This window comes from Trypanosoma brucei, chromosome 11, assembly GCF_000210295.1.
Source record: "Trypanosoma brucei gambiense DAL972 chromosome 11, complete sequence".
In the NCBI taxonomy this organism is placed as follows: domain Eukaryota; phylum Euglenozoa; class Kinetoplastea; order Trypanosomatida; family Trypanosomatidae; genus Trypanosoma; species Trypanosoma brucei.
The window spans coordinates 4,014,136-4,037,531 of NC_026744.1; the positions used below are offsets into that span (position 1 = coordinate 4,014,136).

At 47.6% G+C, this 23,396-nt stretch overlaps 7 protein-coding genes across 7 annotated transcripts; all 7 read right to left on the bottom strand.

Annotated features, from left to right (window-relative positions):
• Positions 1-122: 122 nt before the first annotated feature.
• Positions 123-2,351, bottom strand: TbgDal_XI17190 (hypothetical protein, conserved; the record flags this gene model as incomplete). Its single annotated transcript, XM_011782561.1, has 1 exon — positions 123-2,351. The coding sequence occupies one exon, from the start codon at positions 2,349-2,351 to the stop codon at positions 123-125; it is 2,229 nt and encodes a 742-aa protein (XP_011780863.1).
• A 1,673-nt stretch (positions 2,352-4,024) lies between these two features.
• TbgDal_XI17200 (T. brucei spp.-specific protein) lies at positions 4,025-5,920 on the bottom strand (the record flags this gene model as incomplete). Its single annotated transcript, XM_011782562.1, has 1 exon — positions 4,025-5,920. One exon carries the CDS (start codon positions 5,918-5,920, stop codon positions 4,025-4,027), a length of 1,896 nt encoding a protein of 631 aa, XP_011780864.1.
• A 1,395-nt stretch (positions 5,921-7,315) lies between these two features.
• TbgDal_XI17210 (phosphatidylinositol 3-kinase catalytic subunit,putative) lies at positions 7,316-10,813 on the bottom strand (the record flags this gene model as incomplete). The annotated part of the gene is made up of 1 exon (XM_011782563.1): positions 7,316-10,813. The coding sequence occupies one exon, from the start codon at positions 10,811-10,813 to the stop codon at positions 7,316-7,318; it is 3,498 nt and encodes a 1,165-aa protein (XP_011780865.1).
• A 286-nt stretch (positions 10,814-11,099) lies between these two features.
• Positions 11,100-12,893, bottom strand: TbgDal_XI17220 (hypothetical protein, conserved; the record flags this gene model as incomplete). Its single annotated transcript, XM_011782564.1, has 1 exon — positions 11,100-12,893. The coding sequence occupies one exon, from the start codon at positions 12,891-12,893 to the stop codon at positions 11,100-11,102; it is 1,794 nt and encodes a 597-aa protein (XP_011780866.1).
• A 570-nt stretch (positions 12,894-13,463) lies between these two features.
• TbgDal_XI17230 (RBP39) lies at positions 13,464-14,285 on the bottom strand (the record flags this gene model as incomplete). The annotated part of the gene is made up of 1 exon (XM_011782565.1): positions 13,464-14,285. The coding sequence occupies one exon, from the start codon at positions 14,283-14,285 to the stop codon at positions 13,464-13,466; it is 822 nt and encodes a 273-aa protein (XP_011780867.1).
• Positions 14,286-14,674: 389 nt separating this feature from the next.
• On the bottom strand, positions 14,675-15,070 carry TbgDal_XI17240 (hypothetical protein, conserved; the record flags this gene model as incomplete). The annotated part of the gene is made up of 1 exon (XM_011782566.1): positions 14,675-15,070. One exon carries the CDS (start codon positions 15,068-15,070, stop codon positions 14,675-14,677), a length of 396 nt encoding a protein of 131 aa, XP_011780868.1.
• Positions 15,071-16,587: 1,517 nt separating this feature from the next.
• TbgDal_XI17250 (hypothetical protein, conserved) lies at positions 16,588-19,806 on the bottom strand (the record flags this gene model as incomplete). Its single annotated transcript, XM_011782567.1, has 1 exon — positions 16,588-19,806. One exon carries the CDS (start codon positions 19,804-19,806, stop codon positions 16,588-16,590), a length of 3,219 nt encoding a protein of 1,072 aa, XP_011780869.1.
• Positions 19,807-23,396: the final 3,590 nt, after the last annotated feature.

Consider the following 23,396-nt stretch of genomic DNA (forward strand, 5'->3'; position numbering starts at 1 on the left):
ACGTCCGCCTCTACGCGCTTTTACCACTAACTCTCCAGCATTTCCTCGGAGAAAAGTTTTTTTTTAAAGCACAGAAAACTGGTTCTAAGTGAAGAAATAAAACAAGTAACAGTGACACCAACTCAGCTATCAGCCGCTTCCGTGATTAGACGCAGCCGTTCAACGGCCATTGCGAGCAAGGCAAATGTAGGAATGAATGCACGAAGGTGCGCGCCACGTTCCAATTCAAAAGTTAGAATATCCGAAATTTTATCAAAGTCTTCTACTGTTTGCGCTACTGGGATTGCCGTCCCAAAACTTTCCAAACCTTCGTAACGCCGTTTAATTATATCATTCACGGAATTCTGTAAGGCAATAACAGCTTCCTTATGCTCACGAAGGGAACACTCTGAAAGTTGGCACTTTTCCTGCCGGGGTTTGCCGGAAGCTCCCCGGCATTTTAGCTCTTTTTCCATTTTCCCAAGTTGATCAAGCAGAGACTTGCATCCGCCTGTGAGCGAAGTGGCAACAGCCTCGACGGTATCGCATGGTCCAGTAGCGAAGTTCATTGCGACAGGGTTGCCATCACAGGCAGCATTGCTACACCCACTTCTCCGTTGGACTTCCCGAAGCTTCAGTTCAAGTGATGCATTCCTCTGACGGAGCTCCTCAAGTGCCCACGAGAGTGCCGAGTTGTTGTCGCGGTCGCGGGTTAAATTAAGGTCGCTTCCCCTCACCTTTTTTTCAGGACTGCGCACAGCGTCTTTTATTGGGATCGATTCACCTGTTCCTTCAACTGGTGCACTAAAAAGGGGATTATTCCCTTCCCCACACTGCAGCCGTTCCCGTAGCCGCTGATTAGCTTTGACAGCCTCATTCAACTTGCTATGCCATTCCTGGGTTGCACGCCGAAGCGCACCTTGACCCTCTTCCAGTTTCCCAACTCTAAGAACTAAACTGGATACCACCTGCCTCACACGGTCCATACCCTCCTCTCCATTCGACGATCCCTCTGCAGTGGGAATTTTCATATCTTCCCGGTTAACTTGCACTGAGTGATTGGGGGGTTTGCACATGGCCGGAATCTGCCTTTTATCCACCTTCTCCCCTGGGGTGAGGACATCACCCATCAAATTCGTGTCGTCGCATAAAACTTCCCCTTTTGGCATCGGCTTTTTGGATGAACCGAGATTGATTTCTGTTTCTCGCACTTCGGGTGAGGCAGCCGCACTAATCTTCCCTTTCATTGTAGCGTCACGCGACCCGGCACATGAACCGCGCGCAGTAGATGACTTGTCCGATGGTTTGTGAAGGCAACTCGCATAGCTGCCATTTTCTATCCCTCTAGGTATCTGCGTGCACCTCTGACCACTCTCCCTTCGCTCCAGCTGTCGCGCCCCTCTCACGGAATCATTCGCCCCACAGGGCCCAAAACTGGTGGCAGAAAGCAAAACCTGACTACTGGAAAGCGAAGGCCCGCCAGAAGCACCCACCTGTTTTCGTCGCAGCCTTCCCTCTGCGGTGGTGTAGTATATTACCGACATAAACCGAATAAGCCGCAAACTTCCACGGGGAGCGGGCTGTGGATCAGGAATAGCTACGAGGTGGGTCACAGCGGCAGGTGGAATGAAATCACGCATTGCGGAAGTGAAGAACTTGCAAGACTGAAAAGTTTGGCTTTTACCCACACCACCGCTGCGCAGCAACAAAGACAACTGGAGCAAAGCCCCAGAGTCGCACCCCATTTCGGCAACCACAAGTGAACCACCACCTTCGAGTTCAATCCGAAGCAGTAAAACCGATTCCCGCTGCAACGTTCCTCGAATCAGATGCACATGCCGCTCGTGGATGAGCTGCACGAACGCGCCCCATTCTGAGGACAATCCCCCACAATTCACGTCGAAGCGCTGCACCTCCTCCCACCAATGTATATCCTGCTGCTTCAATAAGTCCCGAGCCTTCGTCCCCTTCACCCTGAACGATATCGCGGATACCAGTACTTGCGATGGGTGCTGAGCACCCGTAAAAACTGCTGACAGCAACCGTGTAAAGAGATCCATCGCAACTTCCAGCTTCTCTCCCGCTGCCTTTACAGCCCCTTTTATAATTTTGCTGCCGCAACCTCCCTCGTCATCGTCTTCAGGCAACACAACCACCAGGGCAGCATTTCCGCCGTCCCGAAGCCTTGCGAGTAGGGGATCAACCACGTGTCCCACTGCGTCGTGGGCCGGGCTCAACACGTGCGAAAAGAAATGGGGACCTGAGCACTGGTCGTGCCGTACCACCAAACCATCTTCAAATACGCCATCGAAGAAGTCCGTACAGCGAGCCTCGTGAGGAATAATGCAAAAAGTGCGTAAGGTCGGGTCCATACCTCCAACATGCAGTCACACGAAGAAGGAATAAACAAGTGAAGCACAAATAAATGGGTCAGAAACAACTGATGAATCAAAAGGAAAAGGCAGGATGAAAAGGGGGGAAAAACACTGCGGAGTCACGTCTATGTCAACGCCTTCAACGAGCTGTAGTGATATTGAAACTGTGAGTGCACTTGACGTGCTTTCCAATCTATTTTGCTTCTAATACTGCTTCCGGTTGCAGACCAGAACCTCACCGCTACCACACTCACGCGAGCACAGTGAAGCGGACCACTTAAAGATTACAAAACAACCGGTGAAGAAGGAGATGTGAAGGCTGAGAAAAAAACCACTCATAGAAAAAAAAAACGGCAACGCAGGAAGGGGTTAAGTCGCACACATGCTGCGAGCATGAACAAGCAACGACGTTTCTTGTTTTTCTTTTGTTTTGAGGGGGGAAAAGAAAAAAAGAAAGGAACCGGGTGATCACCCACACACACTGGCAGCAATAATGGTGCAAAACATAGATTGCACAGTGCATTAACTTCGAGGAAGTTATCATCTACCTCTGGACGCAAACTTACGTCCACACGAGGCTGAACATAAAAGAAAAAATGTTTGTCCGGCCAAATGTCCGTTTACACCCTTATATATATATATATATATATATACGTATAAGAATCAAGTTTCGCGCGGGTGCAGGTGTGAAGTGGATAAATACTCGGTGCACCATTCACAACACTTGAAAAAAATGCGATAAGAAAAAAAGGTAAATGTACAACGTAAACAAATAAAGTACGTAATAATTACACACTAAGAAGAAAAAATAATAGCAATAACAAAAATAATTATTGCAATATACGTAACTCCCCTGAAATGGCAGGGACACACCACCCCGATAGAATGACGTTCCCCACACCTTCTTGGCCTTTTGGTATTTTTCATTCCGCTGCCCAATCCCTACTCCTGTCGATTGCGCAACTGTTACAATGAAGAAGGAAAAGATGGAAGCTGTAAAGAGCGAAAAAAAAAAAAAAGAAGCCAAGGAACGCAACCACACGCACCCCCCCCCTGCACCGCTATTCCGCATCAGCCATTGGAGTTCACACATACAAACATACAAGTACCGTAATATTCTATCCTCATCCACTACTACACGCACAAGAGCAAACCCCCGGCCCGTATCACAACAATTTCTTTCCTCATGAAACTGGCCGTGCCGAAGGGAATCCCCTTGCGTAGGGGGATGGAATAGTGTTGATCGCAACAAAAGAAAAAAAAATCAAAAAAGAGAAAAAAATAATGATAAGTATCCCAAGTGCCACGAAACACTCGCATACGGAAATGCACACGGTTCGTGACACGATGACGCGACAAAGCAACCAACCGGAGACCAGAGAAACGAGAGTAACTTCAATGCACGTTGAAGAAGTTAAAGAAATCAGAAAGCACTCACGAAATGCCGTAACAACGAAAGCGAAAGGAACATATAGATATATATAGTTTTATTTATATCTATTCTTTTAAAAAAAAAAAAGCAGCAAAAACATTCCGGGGACGACACACACATATCTCAAAAGAAAAAAATAGCATAAGTTAAGCACTAAAAAATTGGCCGCCAAATGTAATCGAATGTTACTGTCGTGTGTGCACAACTGTGTGCCCGTACCGCGCGGCAAACCACGGACCTAGCTGTTTCCCTTTGGATTGAGGACGAGCACCGATAAACATTTCTTCTTCAGCACTCCGTTTGCAGGAACCATACCGTTCATTAGCGCCTGTATTTCTTTTTTTAATTCCAACAAGGTGCTCGGCAGTATTCGGTGGTTTACCGTTGAAATGTAAAAGAGTATTAGAGCAACACGCTCAATGAGGAACGGGTCAACAACCAACTGCTGTCTAACTAATCGTTTGTAGAGAGTTGCTGACTCTCGCTTCATGACATGATCTCGCTCATCAACAGGGAGTTGAGGTACTTTAACAAGCATAATTCTGTTTATGTCCCTGCAGATTGGCACGTATTGATCCCGCAGGGACGCCAATTGTTTCCGGTACTCGGGCCGCAAACAGCGTACCAAACCGATGCTCGGCTCCCAGCCCGGAACAGGCCGACCAAAGAACCCGAATTTCTCCTCTCCCTGCAAAATCTCCCTTTCGTAGTCCCGAAAGTCCTCCAGTAATCTTGCAATCTGCTCGTCCCTGCACACAGCACCAGATGAAAAAGCAGGGTGATACGAAAAATGCACCTCATGCTGGAATGCAGGAGGCACTAGTTGTTTATACATGTTAAACTTCTCCGCCTCCATGTGAAAATGACCCACTATGATTTTCACCACCTGCTCATCCTCCTTCGGGTAACCCTCAACTGCACTCCCAAACCCGCTACTTACGCCAGGGCTCTCTTCTCCCGAAATCCCGGGTTCACGATGAACTTCAATGAAGTTACCTTGCGAAAAAGTATTGTCGGAGCCTAATTCACCGCACGATAAGGCACCACTTCCCGGGGAGCACGTGCCGCTCACCTTCAGTTTGGGTGTGTGACGTCTATGGGATCTGTCGGCCAACGCTGATGATGCCCTGAGCAACAAAAAATCCGAAAGGAAAAACTTTCGTAGCTCTCCTGCAGCCTTGAACCGATGATAATCCCCTATCCCGAGCCCAGGACGCACTACACCAAGTTCGGAGAGGTTGTTATCAACGAAGAAAACAACGTCCCACAACCCACTCACTGCAAGTGAACGCACGATATCCATCTTTCGAAATATTGCACCATCTAAAAAAGCGGTGTGTGGTGACGGAACAACGAGACTAGACAGACTGGAAAGGGAAATCCCCCACAAAGAAGGCCGGAATGCCAACCACCGTACACAACTTTCGTCTTCCTCCATCGTGTATTGCTCGGTGGCAGTAAAAAGAGCTTCGATACCCATCGACACTTTTCTTGGGGCATGCGCTGTGGCAATTCGTATGATGGGAACGTCACTGCCATCAAGAGGACTTTTCTTCACGCTAGTAACAACTAACGGTCGTGAGCAACAACTACCATCGACGCGGCCTTTTTTCGCTTTGACACCTCCCGGTGTGTCACCATGAAATTTTGCATCTCCCGTAAAGAATGAAGTAAATCGCTGAAGTTTTCCGCCCCTGGGCCCTGGAACAAACAAGTCATCCACACTACCCCGTGTCAACAGTAAATGTCTTGCTGGGCAGCTACCAAATGTATGAAGGAGATTATCAGTCTCAAACAGCACATGCTGACGACTGCCCTCCCGACCAGATGTCACAAACGTATCGTCTACATCCCAAACGCATAAAACACTTGGAGAACGCGAGGCATTACCATGGAATTGTCGTGAAATGGAGGGTGATATGACACCGTTATCCTGTCCAGATTCTGCTTGTCCACCTTCAACGGCTCCGCTGAAGGACATCATAGTTTTCCGGACATCTGCAAATGACCTCAACTGCACGAGTTCGGTACTGATAGTTACGTAAGGTGGTGCAACTCCCGATGTAACACGCTCAGATTCCGGGGCCGGAGAAGATGCGATCATGAAGATGTCTTCGCTAAAGAGATATAACATAAAAAGAAAATGTAGAGTATACCCATTTCCCAACAAAGGGTTTGAGTGCTTGTCATCGAAAGATTTAATTGTTGGGTGCCGGGAATATCTTAAGAGACAGGACACAAGTTTCTCCAACTTGGAAAGTGGAGGTCGTGCAGTAGCGGCAAAAAAAAAAAAAAGCGACCTGCATATCCACCAACAGTAACGACGGAGCTTCACAAGATAAACAGTTAAACACAACAAAAAGCAACCTCAAAAAAGAAAAAAAGAAAAAAACAAAATAAAAAAAGGCATGCGCCAACAAGAAAACAAAGTGAGACTTGTGTGAGACGAGCAACTCCTCTTTAGTGAGCACATGGCAGCTGTCCACTTCGTGCAACGCCAAAGGTGGTACAGACTGAAAAAGCGCGGTGGTGAAAACCTGATAGCGTAGCCACAGGACAACGGCACACAGTTAGTGCCCCTCACACCATTTTAACACATCCGCCAAACACTCATCAAATATTCACATCCTCAACGGGGCCACCGGAACCGCCAACGGATTGCACGAAACTCACAGACGACACCGTATGCCGCGCACCACTGGAAAAAAAAAAAGGCATATCAAGCTCTCTATCTTCCCTGAAAGCATACGCCCAGTTTAACAATTCACACACCCACTTGCATCACACACAAGCTCCTACTCTTCTTTTTTTCTTTTTCTTTTTTTTTTGTTATCCCCTTCACCCGCCATACGCATAGAGACAACTTCACACAGTTGATTCAAGTGATTTCAAAGGTTTCGTCACAACATAACCACACACGCACGTAACATTTGTTGCGGTGTATGAGCGAAAGTGACAAAAAAGCATTACCACTGAGAATCCACATTAGGTGAGAGGAACTATTTGTATTAAAGAGGAAGGAAGGGACTGGCGAGTGGAAACAAAAAAAGAAAAAAAAAAAGAAGCGCACGACCACTGAATGGAAGGCAAACACAACCCGGAGTGAATAAATGTTATCATCCCCCGCTCATGGTTTAATAGTCCATTGAGTATTCTCATATGACACAGAAATACGTCCGACTACAAACCAGAAGATAGAGATTTTAAACATACAGTAACAAAATTGCCAGGTTATGAAATGTAAAAATATACATATGCACTCAGAAGACGCTAGGTCCTCTACCCCTACTGCGGGGAAAGCAATGAGAGAAAAAAACACTTTGTTACTCTGTACACAAACTCTACTGTCAACTTTGTTCGCACTATCTTACTGTGATGTTTCAGACTAAACAACAACATGATGGGTATTCCCTCCTTAACTCTTCGTACATACTCATTTTGCACGTTGGAGGTCCGATTGATTCCCAGTTTTTTTCCAAAAAGGAGTACATCGCAACGGTTTTTTTTTTTTGGTGGGGCAGGAAAAATGTCATTTTGTTTGATTTCGTGCATCCACGCCGATGGGGTGTAAACTCATAAGCTTATATAACCACTTGAAGCCACGCTCCATAGCTTGTTGGGTCCACTTATGAGTATCATGGGTAATGTCCTTTAGCCATGTTCGTCCACGTGAATCCTTCACTCGTTTGCAGAAGGTTTCTTTGCAACTTTCTTCCGCAAGGCTCCGCATTAGCGTTAAGTTCATCAGCGCTGTCAACTCTCCTATGTGTTTAATTCCGTCGAGCGCATTACGGCGGACAATGTGAGAAAGAAGTTGGTGCATAATGCCCGCGTACGACCGCACTTCGAGAAACCAATCAGCAGTTTGTATAATAAATCTCGTACAGGAATCGTCTTGTTCCCCCTCAGTCTGCACTTCCGGCGCGGGTTCTTCTTTCATAAAGTATTCAATGCAACCCTCGAGGTCAGAGTCGAATCGGACATAGGAAGGTAGGACATGCTCGGCTAACGTCCGTGTTGTTAAAAGCATACCATAATCGATGTGGAATATAGCACCACTCGGATGAATCATAACATTCTCACGATGTCGATCACCGATTGCAAATATATAATTCAGCAATATGAAAAACTTTGCGGAGCACATGAAACACTCACGGGCAAGAGCAGCTGATTTTTGACTATCGAAGCCTTTAACTATCAAACTATTAGGTTGTCCACACTGATGTCCCGCTCCTCGTACCCTTTCATGAAGTTGAGGTTCCGACACCGAGTCCCCCAGCTGGCCTTGTGTCTTCTCAAGTGACACAAGGTGCTGAAGCAGGCGACCCTCTTTGTCCTTTCCAATCACACGGTGAATTGTCTGCCCGTCCTTTACCACCTCTATCAAACCCGAAGACGGCGAAAGCAAAATAACGCGATACGTGGGAAGGACCACGTTGCCTATTTGCTTGTAGAGCACCCACCGCAAAAACCGCGAGGTGACACACATCACTTTATCCTTTTCAAGGTTTTCCCTCTTGACAAGAATACTCCGCGTCACACCTTCTGCATCAACGAGCGGAATCGAAACAGGCCGTTGACTAGATTCCATTATCTTGATACCCCCCAAGTCGATGTGTGTTATAACCACACTACTGTCAAACGGAAACAGCATAGGCGATACGGCACACAGCCCACTGCGTTCCTGCGCAATCCTCGATGAAGTTGACAAACAACCAGAGACCGATTCGCCGGTCGTTTCCGCCAAACCCCCCATTAGCCCACTGTTCGAGAGCTGAGTAACAAGCGCCCTCTGATACTCCCTGGCATCCCCACCCACCGGGACAAGATTCACCTCAGGTGTGATCAAGTTTAAAAACTTAAGTGTATTGAGAAATTTCTGATGTGATTCCGGGAATGTGTCAGCGTTTCTTTCAATGACGCGCTCCTGTAGTGTGCGGTAGCTGAATTCATTGACCCTCATTCGCGCTGACGCCTCTTGACAAATAACGATCGCCAACTGTGGATCGAGCTTCGACAAGGAGAGTAGAACGGACACAACACGGGGCTGGCAGCTCTCGAGATCAAAGATATCCAACAGGAGCAACACAACACATTCTCGTATGCACGTATCCAGCGACGTAATCCAATCTCGCAGCAGGTGCTTTGTCACTATTTTCCGTATTTTTTCCGCTGTTGCATGGCCTTGTGGTGCACGGTGCAAACACTCCAGAATTTTGATACCAAAGAACGGTGGTAGCATCCGACCGCAAGTGCGTGTGCACAACATATACCAGTGGCTCAATGGCGGCTTCCAATAGAAGTCACGAAGATGTGGTGACATTGGCGGCGGTGCGGCTCCCTTTGCCGTTTGCTCGATTGCTGCGCAGGCCTTCTCAACAAGTTCATTGTTCTCCCAGTCAATAGATATGAAGAGAAATATGAGAGGCTCGGGGTGGCCAACCAAAAGATTAACGCTACTGGCAAGGATCTGTGCTGTCCGTTTTGGTATCTTCATGTTCCACATGTTCTCGTAGAGAGATGATCTGTAGTCACTGAGGCACAACTCGGCTGCAGCCCTCCACTGCTCGTTGACGGTACGTAAGAGTGCGATATCCACGATAGATAGGCCGGCGCAAACGAATGTGGTGCAAAGAAATGTGTGTTTATTTATCATCATTGCTTGATCGTAGCACCTCTTGCATGCGTGACGCATTCTGCCCTCCTCCGGTTGACCAGGCTTACTTAACTTGGCCAATGACTTGTCTAACATCCATGACGTGCACTGCTCACACATGCGCCGGCCACAGCAACGGCAGTTACGCGCCCGAACCGCAGCAAACAACAGAGCCGGCCATGAGGAGAAAGATCTCTTGCACTCTGAGCACGTCTTAGCCGAGTCTTCCCCCTCCCACACAGGGTTCTGGTAAAGGGTGTGGCCTTTTTTTGCGAAGTCCTCCCCAAGATACGATGCTTCAGTCATAGTCGTCGAACTGGGGTCAATGGATTGCGTCAAATCCCCAACGTGATAAAATTCGGGATAGAAATAGCGATCCTTCTTCAACCATGCCACACATGGGAGCTGATGGTTGGATTTGTCAGCTCCCGTGGCTATTAGCACATCTTTTGTTGGCTGGAGCGACCGTGGCTGGGGCGAACCCGGTTCAGCACTGCCACCACCGATTCTAAATGCAGTCATGACCTTCTCCCGGAAAGCTAAGACTTCACATAACTTCTCTTTGCTGTTTAATGACGCAAGCGAACGGATATCAGTGTCACAAAACACTTCCTCCTTGTATATTCGACCAAATTCACCACAAAGGACGGCAAACGTTTTTTCCATTTCTAGACGCGCACTTAACTCTAAAACCTCCATAAATAATTCCCTGTTGCGTGTCAATTCGCACGCATTGTAGCACGATACGGTTCCGTTCCGGGACAATGTTGTCTCGGAAAAAAAAGCACAAGCCTGGCTGTCTTCTCTATGTGGTGCCGCGCTCGTGGAAAAAGAAGACAAAACTTTGTCATCTGCTTCCGACATTCTCGACTTAACATCAGCGCGGGTCTGACGCCGAGCACGGGAGAGTTTTGAACCTCTCAGATCTAACGCTACTATCCTTTTTAACTCCTCTATGGCAACTTGAGAGCCAAATTCAAGCTGTACTGGTTGCTTCTGAGATATCAGTCGCTTGAGATAAGCGCTCTCAGCGAAGTCCAGTGCGCAGTGGGTCCCGTCTCCAAGAATCACATCTACCGCAAGCATGTCGAACTCCTGTGTGGAATCCCGTACATCATCTGCGTCCCGAGGTAAATCGGCGCCCACACCATCAGTCGGACGGCCCGGCAGCGGCTGCTCATACGAAGTCACGGAAACTTCCGCCGACTGGGTCATCAAATCTCGGCTGCCTCCACACACCGCGACGAAATTATAGTAAACAGGGGAAAAGAAAAAACAAACGGGGGAAAAGTAGTTAAACACAGAAAATATCGCTAGAGATGGGACTCGAATTATCGACAGGGATATATACACATGTATGAGCTCTAACATGGAGTATGAAAAAAAAAAAAAACATAGTCCGTGAGCGTCAATGGAAAAAAAAAGGAAAAAGTCTGGTCCCTTATGCAAACACGTGCCGACGCAAGTCAACGCCCCACCACTCAACTACAACTCACCGTACGATGTAACAACGCGACCACCTCACAGAAATACTACAAGAACCAGATTAACTGGGCAGACAACAACTGGAGGTCGGAATCAACTTAGGCGAGAACTCCGCTTCGTATGATTTATATTGTTTGCGGGCACCCACTGTATTTCACTGTCAACCACCCCTTCACCTTCGCATCGACCAGAAGTAATAACTGTCCCACATGACCTCACGGCCTCCAGTTACCTTGTCGTAGATGAAAACCCCAATTCCTGCCAAAATGGAGAGACACAAAAACCCAAAAGTAACGTATGTTAAAATTGGAACTGAAGAAGATGTTAATGAAAAAAACGAACACCCCAGTGGATCATCCACCAACTTTCCGCTGTAGGTGTAAACAATGGTGAAGACTCCTTGCACAGCCGCGGCTGGCCAACAAGCAGCCCAGATAACCCTGTGTGCATCGAACACGAGAACTACAACTAACAACACGAAACCAACCACAGTGGCGAAGGAAGCGGTTGATACAAAGACGACGGTCTCTGTGTGGCACTGACCGATTACCGGAAACGTTAACAGAACGGCGAATAAGCAGCACTCCAAATAACAAGAAGTAGTTGCAATGAGTATACGGTTCGTGACACTCCTCGGCCTCAGCGAAACCTGCTTCGTGGCTACAACCGCAAAACCGAAGCGGTTACAGGAGAAGTTGCATATCGCGTTCCGGAGAAACAGGTACGTGGATACACCATACGAGGTATAGTTTGTGATGGCTAAGATTGTGTGCCCAATGAAAGAATCACCGTACGCATAGAACGCTGCGAGGTAATACTGTAAAAGCAGCTGGGGTATCGAAAACAAGCAGGTGTGAAGAAGCAAAACATTCGTCAGACCGTTGTATAAATCATACCGTATAACGAAATACTTAGCCTTGTTCTTTAACAATTCGTACCTTAGCGTGACGTACACGAGCCAGACCTCGAACACGGGGACACACGGAACCACTTTTGTTGTGTTATCCGGGTAGTCCCACACGCGATCCTCATAGTCACGTATTCGCCCCTCCTCAGATGTCATCACCGCCACAATACTCACAACGTACCCAACCACATAACACACAATTGTCCAACTACTGCATTCAATGTGTCCCACCACCCGCCAATGATAGATAACCCATCCCACACACGCAAGATGCAAAAACACAGCGATCAAACCCACCCATGTTAGCGCCATATCCAACACAAAACAAATATGTAAAAAGAACCCCAACAGCCAATTGGGGGGTGGTAGGTTCCGCAAGAGGTGTGGGTTGTCGTACAGCATTTTCACAAACTCGAGACCCGCGTAGCGGCACGAAAGTGCCTGCTCTTTTGTAAAGGTAGCACTGGGAGCATTGCACAGCACTTTTAGATAATCAATGTTTCCTGGGTTAATACGGCCCCCGAAGTTTTCGTCGCCCACCATCAGAGAATCAATCTCCTCTTGGATAATTTGCTGTACACCGACATCATTCACATCAACACGTCCGGACTTCAATAGCGTCTTCGTAAGATGGCGATCCCCTACTGCAGCCTGCAAAATATCCCCGTTGATTCTGAAATTTTCAGCGTGAAGCGATGCCTGTATAATACCCATATATGAATCATTTGGTGTCCGCCGATACTGAAGAATTACTTCGCGGAGGTCGACACCTACGTCGTCCGAAGAGCACAAGGAATTGTCATTGCACAGTGAGGGGGGCCGGGCAGGATCAAATGGATCATGGACCGCTCTATCGTCCCACTGTTCATCGTTAGACGTGGAATCATGGGGAACTTGCGCAACATTGAAGGGTTCGCTACTCCCCAGGTCCCGCCTTCCAATCAGCGCGGACATTATATAAGATCCTGCGGTGTCAAACAGTCTTCGAAGCTGTGAGGGACTCCCCGCTTGATCACCAAACGATGGCTGAAGTGGGATAGTGGTCTGACTGTCCTCCATAACCGGCTCCACCCTCGCGATGTGTGAATTCTGTTCATCGTCAGATGAGTCATAGAAAGCCACATTAAACGGATCCCGTGGCATCTACATCCAGGTGGTTGATGCAGTCGCTGCTCCCCCTACCCTAAAATCGGTACCTAGACGGTAATTTCTTGTCGACGACAGGACCCCACTAAACACCTTCTTCCTCTCCTGGCCCTCTTCTTGTGACAAAAGATTGGAAGAAAGCCTTCTAACTACAAACATGACACGAAGTGGGAGAACAAGCAGGAAACGACAACTCTATCGCACATGCAACGGGTACAAAGAATGATGCAACAGGGTGAACGCAACAACACGCTCGAGAATGGATGGGCTCCCGAGGTAAACAGAGTAAATTGAAAACAATACGAACATAGTAACAACTGGAAGGAACCCCATATGCACCTCGTGTTAGAAGTCACAAAAAGCCATGTGACACACAAAAATGAAACTTTACAACTGTAAGCAGTCGCATCGATATCGCCGTCCCATCATCGGAGACGCAGATTACAGTCCACGAGGAAAATTGTGTGGCACTCAGAAGGGTTCCTACTCAAGGTCTGCCGCAAGCTCCAGCAACCGTTCTCTCAGTACACCTATTTGTTGACGTTGCGAAAGGTCGGGAATACGATTGAGATCCTCGTCCGTCATGCTCACGATGCGCTCTACTTCTTCCTCGCTCAGCTTCGATAGGATTTCTATTATCTCATCATTCTGCTCCCGCGGTGGCTCTACCTTCTCGCCCTCCCCCTCGGCTGGAGCCGCTGGAACCGGTGCATCCACTCTAATCCCTCCGTGCTGAATGGCCTCTGGTGGCAACGGTCCGAAAGGAAGCCGACCGGCATGCTGTAAAATCATAACAACAGCCAGTCGCAACGCAGGATTATTTTCCAGCAACTTGCGAGCCTCATTCTTACGCTCCAACACCAGAACCCGTAACTGCTCCACGGCCTCATAGGCATCTGACTGTTGCATTCCCTGCAAGCACTCAAAAATGCTAGTATCATCGCGACCGAGAACCGGATCGGTGTATCCACGAGGAAATGTCATCCCCCCGCGCGGGGCTGGTTGCTGTTGATGGGAAGCGTTCTGTTGACGTTGCCTCTTGCGGCCCCGCGTGGCCGCTGCGGACATAACTTTCATTGGTCGACCACCAAAGGATGTCCCGTTGAGGCGAGCAATGGCTTCCTCTGCACTAGTAGAATCCAAGTACTCGGCAAAGCCGTAGCGAAAATCTTTCCCCACGGGCGGACCAAGCAACCGGAAGTCCGTTATGTGGCCCACACTTTCAAAGTGCTTACGCAAACTTCGCTCCTCCACAAAAAGCGGAACATCCGTGAAGAACACACTCGTCGTCTGTGTGGAAGACATGCTCGACAGTTAAAGCACAAAAATATATATATGTATACAATCCTCACCCCTGTGTCTTCCTCTTCCTTTTTCTCGGTACTACCTAGTACGGACAACGCGAAACAGAAAAGTCGGTGGAAGGATAGAGCAATGGCACTAAAGTGGGGGGAAAGTGTAGTGGAAAGCGCAAATGAAAACAGAGCGAAAGAAGTGGCACATTATTTATCAAACAACACTACATACTATGCGTTACGGAAGGCTCACCACACGTTTTTCACTTACGAAGCGGTATTCCCGCAGTGTGTAACAACGTGGCAGCAAAACAGAAGAAGCCGCGCCGCTTTACCCTCTCACTGACACATCTTTATTGACCTTTGTTACCCACACAAGCACCTATGTGCACAAATAAATTATTCGGCCACCTCGTCTTCCATCGCATCCTCCCAAGCGTGCACCTCAGAATACCACTGTAAGGAGTGATACGCGATGTACACCGACCCAATGCCGTATCGCACGTAATCTGGGAACAAACGTTGCAGATAAATGAGCCGCAGATTAGGCCCAAATGTGAACCCCAACGCCGCCGCGATACCAACCTTCGCTCCCCAAATTGGTTGCTGCATGACTGTGGAAAGTCCTGTCGAGAAGCCTAACGCGTATATAAGAATGAGGTTGTTAAAAACATTGGACGAACGCAGCGTTCTGCCCTGGACACTGTTAAACATTATCGACGCTAAACAGATGCCCATGAGGGGGGTGTTAACAGCGTAGGGGTTCATCATTTCACGACTCGAACTACCCCCCATGGTGGTCCCGACACACCCCTAATCAATACCGCCTCACTGTGATCACAGAAATTGCTAATACAACAAAGGTGTCACCTTTAGTTCAACACCAATTGCTGCACGTATGCTTCCCTGATCTCCGGCGCTGTCGCTCCCTACACGACGACGCAAATGGACACGGAAACTAACGCAACTGAGTTTGACAAGAGTTTCCTGCTCCTTCAGTGGCCCTCCACGAGCGGAGAAAGGCACCGAAGAACCGCTGAAGGCAAACGGAAGGTGGCTACAAAGCGAGTATATATCCCAGCAAGCGCATGCAATTGCCCCTATGCGTTGGGTCAAAAAGAAGAGCTAAACCCAAAACAACAAGCGGAAGAAAATGAAAAAGGTGCACTGTGACATTGCAAAGTACAAAAAAAATTATCCGTGACTGATCTTCGAGGTAGCAAAACACACAGTGTAGTTTAAAGATAAAATTATATTTAAAAGCTCACGGCGGCATCTGCCCTTCCTACGTGCCGCAGTTGCTCTCTCCCCCTCTACCTTACGTTATTGGCGGTACTACGCAAGGGGGGGCACACCGCTCCACATTTTTCCTTTTGGTTGCTATGTAATCCCCAACCTCAGCCTCCCTTCTTCATTTCCTCTCCTACACTAAATCCCCTCACCACAACAACCGAGTCCTTTTCAACACTCCTTGTTTTAATTATATTTTCTTCCATCCCCCGACTCCGATACAACGGCACGATTGTCCTCCTGGACGGGCTCTCAAGGTCATGGATGCCGCACTCACACAGGTAAGACCTTCGAACGTGGACGCCATGGAAGAAAGAAAAAAGGTTATTAAATAAATTGATTCATCTACCCACATATACAAATATACTTATATGTATATATGTATAGTGTTCAAATTATTGTGTTCGCTTTGCTTATTCGAAATATCGCATGCCATTGGTTGATTCCTTAAAGGGAAGAAACGGAATGGCGTGGTAAATGCCGACGAATGTGTGTCCAACACCCAAATAACTGACCCTCCTATCACAAGTTGCTGCGCGAAATGTATTTACTTTACTACGACCGAGGTATCACCACTTCTTCTCCGCCCTTGCTTCCTCGCTCTCATTACTGCTTTTATCTCTCCAAATAACCCTTCTGCCCACGAAGTACACAGCCCGTCCTACGAATCTCAGAGTTTTAAACGACATACTTTTAACGATTTGAAGACCGTGGTTCACAGCCGTAAAGTACCACCGCTAGTGACATAGACAGAGGAATCAGTAACTGCAGGTGAAACAGCCAACGTGGCAAAAGGGTATTAGGGGTACTTCCGTTGCTCGTCACCTCAAAAAAAAAAAATCTGATACTATTTTCCCCTCGCTCCTCCTTCCGTCGCATAAGGTTAAGAAATTTCCAGAGTGTTACGGGACCAATCTCATACTACAACCAACCTGTATACGACCTCTTGCCACGCCGCACTGACGACTCGCGCCTTGTTATCCATCTCCCAGGCAATACCACCGCGCTTCTCATTGAGATCCTCACATCGCTGCAAGTTGATTTTTTGTTACTTCGTTCAACACATCCTGGTCGGCCGCCTTCATGCGCGCCACGATTTCGCCCGCGTGCCTACCTCGGCCCTGAATCACGGGGTGCTGCTGCACGACCCACATTAACACCTTCTCGTGCACGCGGCGGGCCTCTACGTCATCGCCTCGAACGGGAAGGTTGCTGACGACTAGTGTGAGAACCTCCACCAGTCCCTGCTCCGGAAGAGTGGAGTGAAACAAGGAAAGAAGCGTGGCCGCTGCACTTACCGCGTTGCACGTGGTAGACTCATAGTCTCCTGTGCGCTGAACAGCAATGAAGCGAGTGAAGAGAGAACTTACCCGATGCACGAACTCCGGTGTACTCGGGTCGGGGTTACGGCCAAAGTACTGCAACAACAAGTTCATGAGGTAAAAAGCAGACTGCAAGAGATCACAGTCTTCGCGGCTCTGCGCGAAGTCCAAACAACTCTCGACAATTGTCGGGATGAAGCTTCCAATATGATTCGGCGCATGCTCCACTAATCCGCAAAGCAGCGCGAGACCGCAAGTAACCACGGAATCCTTCTCATTCTTCTGCAGCAGTTTCTCTAGAACGGGTGCGAACATGACCAAGAAGACAGGGGCAAATACGTCACCCGCCCGCTCAAGCATTTTATCGAGGACATTGCAGGTGTCCGAAATGAGTGTGTCGGCCTCTTCCTCCTCACCCTGAAGCCTATCCAGCTCGTCCTCGTCGTTCTCACCAACCTGGCTCTCCAAACTTTGCACGCGATTCTCCATGGCCCGTTCTAGCACAGCGAGAACCTTTTCACCAATAACGGTAACCGTATCTTGTGAGACAAGGCCTGGGGCACTGTCAATGCAACGGCTAATCACCACCGACATCGCACTTGACGCATCCAACTCATCCTCGTCGGCGAACTGGTTCAACAACGGATCCATGATGGCAACAGCCAAGTGAGCCCGCTCATCAACTTCATAAGCGTTTAGAACCTCATCCAAAATCGCCGCCCCACTCTCGCGAATAGATGAGTTTGACTGGAAACTGAGCAACTTCACGGCGGATTCTGCGATTGCCGGGAGGTGCGGCCCTAGGTGCTTTCCTAAGTACGTGAGCATGGCGCTGAGTACACTAGCCGCAAGGTCCTTCTCCTCAATAAGACCGGTGTGCAGCTTAATCTTTTTCACACCCACGCCAGGGACAACAACCCGCATTGTTGCCACTTCTCCCCCACTCTTTCTTCCTTGCTCATCCTCGTCATCTTCCTCCCCCACCTCAGCGTTTTCCACCTCCATATCGCACTCCATATTCACCATCGAAAGAAGCACAGGCAGGACGACCTGCAGATAAGGGACCACATCCTCCCTCAGGCAGTCCGTCATGCACGTCCACCCGCGCATGACATAACGCAACCGCATGTCGTCCTTGCATTCTTCTTGCGACAGATGTTGTAGAAGATCACGCAAGTAGTTGCACATATGCTCCGCATACGGCCCGAACCCTTCTCTTCCAACACCACAGGCGAGAAGCGTTGTGCACTCGATGGCTTTGCACTTCATTTGAATAACATCCGGGGAGTCAGGAACTGCCAGTACCTCTTGAAACACGGGGACAAGGTTATTAACATACGGTTTTAGCATGTCTTTGCAGGTTGATATGATAGAGGAAAGCGCCCCCAGGCAATCTTCACGGAGAAACTGATGCGGTGTTTGTCTCAGAAGAGACACTAGAGAAGCACATAGCCCCTCGACATAGCGTTCAAATTCTTTAACGAAGTGTGGGCTGTCCTCTTCATCCTCTTCACATCGATCAAAGAAAGAGTCTAGGCAGCGTGCTGCCCTCGTTGCTACGGCAGGTATGGGGTCCTCGAGGCACTGAACGACAGCAGGTAAGATCATGTGGCATAGATTCTCCTGGAGTTGAGGGGCAAAGTCGGTAGACATCTGGGTAAGGCAATCCAACGCACTCGCACGGACATACTTCATATCATCCCGAAGAGCTGGTAGCACCATGCAAACAATGGACTTCAGGTGCTTTTCAAGCACAGAAGACATCCCTTCAGCGACATAAGTAATTAGAAGTAATGCCGCATTACGTTGCTTCCAGTCGGGAGACTGGATGTTTTCCGAGAAAAGCTGTTGAGCGAGAGCTTCCAGCTTTCTACCCCCGAGGGCGGAGGCCAATCGGTCGATACCACTGCTGCCGACGGTCTCGTCAAGGTCTTCATCAAGATCGTCCTCGTCAGTGTTCACACCTTTGACATCCCAGTCGTCAGGAATCGCGGGGTTAACGGTGTATTCGAAGAGCAAACGCAAAAATGATGTTGAAAAGTCTGGTACCTTCCGCGCTGTTTTTGGTTCACTCTCACAGTAGGTTAAGAGGGCCTCAATAGCCATGTGTCGAGCACCTGGTGCCACAGATGGTGCGGAAGCCACCTCCATCAGCCCTTGCAGCAATGGAGCAGTGTGCCGCTCAAAAAGCGTTGCAGAGTGAGACACACCCTCCGCCAACTTGCCAGTTAAAGCTTCCGCGTCCCCCCAATTCGATGCGTTGAGGGCATCTTGCACAGCCTGCAGTATCAGCGGAACCAAATCGGCAAGCTCACGAGACGGTCTGCACATGGTGAGATTAAAGATCGCATCCAAAGCTGCTTTTCGCGAATCCACGGACGGGTCGAGAAGGCAGTTCTTCAGGCCTGCCGCTACCCGAACCACATTCGCCTCAAAATGCTCCGTTAAGGAAGGACCCGTCGCAGCAATAATCTCACAGCAGATTGTTTTCAGCTGATGCGCGGATTCTAAATCTTCAATTATCTGAAAGATAGACTTCCAGAGCTCATCCCATTCCTTTTCTATGTTTTTCAACTTAACAACAAGGGCACTCACACAGGCAGCAGCCAATGCACGCTGTGCACCAAATGCTGCTTTCCCCAGCACCTGTAACATCAAACCCTTCACAGCGTTCTGCGTCTCAGCGTCTGCTGTGTCAAAACAGTCAGATTTATTTCCAAAAAGTTTTTTTAACAAGACAAGGCCCATTTGCATAGTGGAGGTGTTTTCCGTTGACGCGCATAGCTCTGACAAGCAGCACATCATCCAAGTAGCATTCCCGTGAACAAGGGAATCATACTGAGCCTCTGCGGATTTTCGAACCTCATTGTCCGCGGAGAGCAGGTTGGTGACAAGCTGGTTCAGCTGCTCTTGGTTCATGGGATGTAGATACTTTTGATCTTAAGAAATCTTTTTACAAGAAAAGGGAAAGACTCTCCTGTTCTGTCCCTTTGATCGTTCCCCTGGACGTTCACAAGGTCGATGTTTATTTCGTTAAAGATAACCAATTGTTTCTTTCTTATTTCCTTCTTACTCTTTAATTTATCTTCCGGTTTACAGCTGTCTCCCTTTGTTCACACCCTACGTTTGCAATCGTACTCGTGGCTATACCACGCGGTAAACCCAAGTGGGGAAAAAGTGTTTCAGCGAAAAATTGATTGGTGTGCTGTTGGGGGGGGAGAGTTGCGCACCAATTCATATTGAAGCGAAAACGGTAGCAGAAGTAACAGCAACAATTTGTTTTAAAAGGGAAGCAATGCCCCAGAAGCATTACCCGAAATAAACTACTGTGTAAATACAGGGGGTTCATAATTATGCAGTCGATAAATAAACTAAGAGGACGTGGAATCGCCGTAGAAACCAAACCAACACACGAAAAAAAAAAAGAGACTGTGTAAAAACACGAACTAATAACAAAAACAGGACAGGCAGTAGAAAATATGTTGTTATTTGTTTCATAGTAGCATATATTACTTCCATGCTAAAACAAAAAGATGGTTGATGTGTCCGTGGTCGTAGACAAACCCCCGGCGTAGCAACTTGCAAAACGGAAAAAAAACAGGCAACATGGTAAGTGTGTCACACACGTTAGAACACAGTTTACATAGAGGGAGAGCAGGCCACATGCAATTAATTTCGAAATAAAAAAAACTGTTATCCGAGAAAAATTGGTGGGAGAGTAGCTATCCTGTAAGTTGCACCAGTTCAGTTACAGTCAAAGGATATGTCACACTGCGCCTGTAAGTTGTTCAATATGCTCTGACCGCTCCATCTGAGGGTCAGATAAACCACTTACGAAGAGCCCATCTTTGCTTTGTCGTTTACGTGGGTTCAGTCATACAACAGCATATGGTACGTCCGTGACCCACCGCGGAAAACGAAAACTGTCACTGCACAGAACATCGCATAACTTCGGCAACCGAGGTCACTGGAAGTGCGTATGATAGTGGAACAAGTATAGATACAAGTGTGCACCGGGTAACGTCACTTGTGGTGCCGAAACCGAGACGACTGTATTCGGTAGCAACATCATTTCTCGCATCACTGCGTGATCGAGAATGCACAACAGCCATTTTATTGTATAAATGCGAGCGTACACACAACAGTACGAACTTTTTTAAAATTTAAGCTGCAGAGTTTAGTACACAGAATGTGAGGAGGCTAATCCCTTGGGACCGTTACCTAACAAGATTCCAGAAAATTTAACTTTCTAGAAATGATTGTACAATGTAGTCTCCACCCTTAACCCTATAGCAGTAAAAGCTGCAGGTACTCGAGAGGTAGGTCACTATTCTGTCAAGCTGTCCCCTGCTCGAACCATAATAGAAGATCGGGTGTGCAAATGCGTGAGAGAAGTAAATTTCTTCATCCGCTGGCCTGGGGCGAGGGTCTCGGAAGCCGTGACAGCATACGACAAACGTATGACACATTGTAGCGCCCTTCTTTATCACCTGTATCCATGATAATCCCGTTTCGTCATACTGTATAAACTAGTCCAGCAAAATTACGCAATCACACCTTCAATAACCTACAGCGGTACTCTGCAGTGGGCAGGCTCCGGCGTTAGTGTGGGTTCCAACGGCATGAACGAGTGATAGAAACCCTCCCTCGCTACGTAGAAAAGAACACAGTTTTGCGCATGCAAACTACACACAATATTCAACAACGAGAAAAAACTAACACTTGGTCGCGGCGCAATGTCCTTTGGAAAAGCTGTATATATGGCAAAAGCAGGGTCACAAATTTTTGAAAGCAAGGCCGTCCCATTTGTTGCAGGTTGTAATTTTGGCATTATCACATGAGAAGATAGTGCATGAAGAGGCGACACTTCTAGTAGAGCCCGGTTACCCAAGAAAAAAACAAGGAACACAAAATAAGAGAGTACCTTCTTAGCCAAAGAAGTGGAAGAAACGACATAAAATACATATATCACGATTCTTTCGTTCTTGTTCCTTTTTCCTTCCTAAGCAACTCGTTGTTGACCATAACATAAGGATGTCCACATATTTTTTTGCTGTGCCGCGTATTGTTTCTAAGAAGGTACTGGGATAGCCAAGATATAGGGTGCGTATTTCCAGTAGGTCCGTAGCGATGGGAAACCTCGTCGGGTTCCAAAGCGCACTGCTGCTGACGCTTTACTAATTCGTACAGGGCTGGAACGAGTGTTGGGAAGACGTTTTCACGCAAATATGTGACATTTTCTCCCTCACACGATGCATTGACAGCTGTCTCGACATCCTCATATCCGCACCAAATCTGCTCTTCAATCAGCCGAATCATCATAGCCTCACTAAGAGCCTGTGTATCCGCCGATACCTCCATTGTAGTTACGTCTATCAACCCCTAAAAAGAATCAAAAAAATAAGAGGTTGTTATGTTTAAGAATTGATGTACGTGCAAGTAGGGGCAAACATCCATAGGTACATTGTGTTTAAGCGGTCGCATCACAGCTCAGCTTCAAAAAAAAAAACGATCCCATTATTATAAATAACTGCCAGTTAAGCACCCCCAGGTTATGTGTATATGTGTACGTGCGTTTGCGCATATGAATGTGCGTACTTATATAGTGGGTAAATTGGAAACGCAAGGAAACGTGTTGACAAAAAATTAAACGCATCAGCAACGACGAAGAGAAAAATCCAAATAAACAACAGGGAAGTCTTTTGTAAACCACGCATGTTCCTCCACGTACTATGCGACAGAAATTTTTATTTATCGATACACCAAGACAGTATTTGCTAAGGAATTGCCACGCAGGTTGATGTGAAGGATAAGATATATCCATTTATTAACTAAATGGACGAAAGCGGATGGAAGTGTCAAACAATCAAGGAAAAATTAAATGCGCCCAGAAAATCAACGATTTTCACTGGTCGTACGAATAGCAACTTCCATTATACCTCAATAAAGAAAAAATAGCCCTGGGAAAGTGAGGTAGCTAGAACTGTTACTACTTGCATAGTACGCCTTTTCAAGCAAGCAACTTCAGGCGGTATACCTACCAACTTATCAAGTCACCTGAGATCAGTGGGGAAATCAAGATATCTAGTAACAGAAAACATGTCCACAATGCAGATGGAGTGAATTAGATCCACAACATGAAGAAAAGGATGATTGAGTCAGGAAAAAAAATCACGGCAAACGTGAGTTTAGTTTTGACATAGCGGTGGAGCGGTACATCAATCCCGAAAAAATACGAAGGGCAACTCCGTGTGTCCGATGATCAAACGACACTTCTTCACCACGGCACAAATCATAGGAAGGGCACCAAACGACGATGCTACAAAACCTTCAGACCATCGCATAAGTTCATTATCCCATAGCTCACCGTCGGAAACAAGTTTGCAGAGATATGAGTTGCTCAGCCCTGCTTACCCGATAATTTCCGTGATGTCAAAAACATCGAAGGTGAAAGAAGGACGAAAACCCCACCCTCGGCAGCTGTCGCTTCCCATTACACGCACCTTGCA